The 3,649-nt window shown below is 40.8% G+C and overlaps 1 protein-coding gene across 1 annotated transcript; it reads left to right on the forward strand.

Moving 5' to 3' along the window:
* Positions 1-6: 6 nt before the first annotated feature.
* Positions 7-1,691, forward strand: LOC121813995 (probable 2-ketogluconate reductase; the record flags this gene model as incomplete). The annotated part of the gene is made up of 4 exons (XM_042217994.1): positions 7-61; positions 156-327; positions 1,270-1,448; positions 1,523-1,691. Coding segments are annotated over 4 exons (507 nt in total), but the record flags the coding sequence as incomplete, so codon positions are not given.
* Between the last annotated feature and the right edge of the window lie 1,958 nt (positions 1,692-3,649).

The raw sequence follows: 3,649 nt of genomic DNA on the forward strand, positions 1-3,649 counted from the left end.
GTCGCCACTGCAGATATGGCTATGGGTCTGCTGCTGGCATCCGCAAGAAAGATAGTTGAAGGTGAGGTCAAAGGTTGAAATCTGATCCCAGGGTGGAGCAGTTTGAGTAAAACCCAAAGATATTTAAACTGGAAATATGGCAATGTTTCTCATAGGTCACCAAATAGCTGTTGACCCCAAGACTACCAGTATACCACAAAGCCTGGTGGGAGTCGAAGTCACCGGGTCGACTCTGGGGATCATCGGAATGGGACACATCGGATACAAAATTGCTCAGAGAAGCAAAGGGTTTGATATGAAGATCCTGTATCACAACAGACACAGAAGGTAAGCACCAATTCATCGAACAGATCCAAAAAATCCTGCTAAAGTGACTTGAATAGATACACAGTACTTCACTACTGCCAGAAGTATTCACTCACCCAATGCAAAACTCAGATGTAGCGTTGTAAATAGGGAAGGGTATTGATAAGATTTTCACGATTCCGATTCCGTTTTCGATTCTGTTTAACGATTCAATTCTTTATCGATTCTCTTATCAATTCTTTTTAAAAAAGGAGAACACTGAGGTCGATTAGCTTAGAACTTTGTTTTATATCTTTTCTTTAAACAAGATAGAAATTTAGGAGTAACATGGCCTTACAAACCCAACAGTGAGATCTTAAGAGATCCAGCCTATGGCTCTTCAATGGGGTGTCACAGGGTCCCCAGGAAAAAAAAATTGTAAACGTAAAATAATAAAATAAATATTCTTCTGTAGCAATAGCAAAGAATAAAATAAATTATTCTGTAGCAATTACACAAGAATATCCAGTAATGTCCCTGCCTACAATTAAACACATTCACTTACTGAACTTTCGTCTATCCTGCCCGAAAGGAGATGCTACCTGTAGACTGCAGCGAGAACTGCCAGCATCTGAGCCAGCCAGACTCTGTCTGTCTCATCATGGTCACCTAAATGCACAGTAATGGCAGGCTTTGTAATAAGGCAGATCGCGCTAACATAATATGCACTGTTAGTTGATTATTTACCTGCCGCATTAACGGGAGAGGACGTGCAAACGTTACCGCTGCTGCTGGGTTGAGATTCACGAGTCCGGAGCGGAATTAAAAACACGACATTCATATAAGGTCATCGTGTGTTTTGTGAGCAAATGCTTTTGGCACTATAGTGTTTTTGAATCCCAGCTTTTAAAGAAATCTGACATTACTAAATTTGGCAGCATTAACTGTACATTTGTGATTGCTTTTTTTTTTTGTGCTGTTCAGGAGCGTTGAAGATGAGCAGTCAGTGGGGGCGAGTTACTGTGAGAACATGGATGACCTGCTGAGGGAGGCCGACTTTGTTGTGCTCGTTGTCAACCTTTCCCCTGAAACCAAAGGCCTGATCAGCCACAGGGAGCTGTCCCTCATGAAACCCACTGCAACCCTGGTCAACGTCAGCAGAGGTGAGGATACTGTGACTGCGAGTCTTCACCAGTCTCGGAGTTTCAGCCTGATTTTGTGACTTTTCATGTTTCAGGTCTGGTTGTTGATCAGGATGCTTTAGTCAAAGCTCTGCAGTCTGGAGAAATTCGAGCAGCAGCTTTAGATGTGACTCATCCTGAACCTTTACCCAGGTAATATGTCTCTGAAGACACCCACGCTCTGCAGCCAGAGCGGTACATCACATAATAATAATGATGAACTCTTACATGTGAGGCACTCAGGGTTAATGGCTTCTTGCATACAGTGTAAACAGAATCATTAAGTTGTGTTTTAAATGATGCTCTGCTTGTTTCAGACACATTAAAAAAGTTTAAAAAGCTGCTTGAAGACCCTTACATTGAAATCTTCTTCAGTTCGTTTCATAATTTGTTTACCACATCTGACTTTAAAGATTTCAAATCTTGTCTCGTCTGACCATAGAACAGTTTTTCACTTTGCCTCAGTTCAGTTTAAATTAGCTTTAGCCCAGAGAAGACATTATTTTAATTGGGGAGATGTGGGCTGGAAGTAGTTCACTTTCAAAATAAAAGCATGCAGACACCGTGAAACTCACAGAATAAAAGATTAAAATTACTTCCACCCTGTGACAGATGTAGGGATATCCATGATAGAATCAGGCCTGCCTTTAACGCCTTGCCCACAGATGACGGACATCCTGTATCGATTTTTCAGCCTTGTCTGTTGCGCCCAGAGATTCCTACAGATTCTCAGAATCTTCATAAAGTTTACATTCAGGAACATTATTCTAAAATTGTTTCGGAATTTGTAAACTTGATTGTTGACCCTCTGGCTATCTTTACTTCTGAGACACTCGGCCACTCTGGTGCTCTTTTTATGCCCAACCATGTTACTGACCTGTTGCAAACTGACTAATTAAAGCTGTTTCTCTTTAGTAACTTACATGTCTGATTGTTATGCAATTTTCATCTTCTACACCACCTTTAATCTTACTTTAAGCACAACAAGCTGGAGAGGAATATATTAACCCTTTACCACATCCTTGAAGGCATCCTTCATTTAAAGAGAAATAAAAATAGAATAAAAATGAAAGGAAGCGTGAATGAACATCAGCTGACTCCTGATGCTTCTGTGAAGCATGTATATATATTTATATGTGCAATTCTGCCGAGTGTAAATAAATTATGTATGTTTTTACCACACATACAATAGTACATATAAGGACAGAAGGAGGGACGGACGGATGGGTGGATGGATCTATGGATGTATGTATCGATAGATAAATGAACACAGCACAGTTGAGGCAACAGAGTTGAGGATCTCTAACGCGCAGTAAATCTTTGCAGAGCTACAGTCTGACCGTTAACATGCCTGATCGTAATAGAAACACATAAAACACCACTTTAAATGACAGTAAGTAAAAAAAAAACATTTGGAGCTTTAAACAAATCTGTGGATGCTTGTTAAAGAAGTCTACTTAAAACTATTAAAAAACAAACAAAGCTTCACTGTAACATTTAACTTGGGCATCCCCGCGTGGTACTGAAACCGTCATCAACAGTCGACACAGAGCCGAGCAGGTCCACAACGCGAGGAATGAAAATAGAAGCGAAAGTTGCCTTGGGATTGTAATTTAGACGTCTAACTTTTAATTTAGTTTGTTTATCTGAAGGCTTGTAGGGTCGTGTGTGCCTGCTGGCTGAACAGCACCATGTTTATCTCCTCGCAGAGCTCAGCACCCTCCTTCAGAGATTTTACCCTCGTCATGGTGAGTGACGGACGAAAATAATCCTCCCATCAGTTCCTGCTTCATGCTTTCATATGAGACTCGTGTAATCACCAGGGAAAAACAAAAGCTTCACTTCTGTGATTTTCATCCAAGAAACTGGCTGTGTATAAAAATACCTTTAATTCCTACACGTGTAATGCAAAAATCCTGTTAAACCCCTTGGATTCAAGCTGGGTGTTTGCGCCACGGTTACAGCCTTATTGATTTAAAGTCCACTGTGGAGGGACGCAGAGGCACAGTCTTGAGCCAGCCCTTATTTCTTTGTATTTTCAGAGCAGTCTTTTTGTGTGTCAAGCCACTAAATATTTACCTGTGAATCATTCAAGCTCATAAAAGACACCTAACTCAAGGGATGAATGAATGACACATGACACTACGCGCACCCTGTCACGATAATGCATGGCAACGTTTATT

Source organism: Haplochromis burtoni, unplaced genomic scaffold, assembly GCF_018398535.1.
Source record: "Haplochromis burtoni strain Fernald_Lab_line unplaced genomic scaffold, NCSU_Asbu1 Contig_4610, whole genome shotgun sequence".
Lineage (NCBI taxonomy): Eukaryota > Metazoa > Chordata > Actinopteri > Cichliformes > Cichlidae > Haplochromis > Haplochromis burtoni.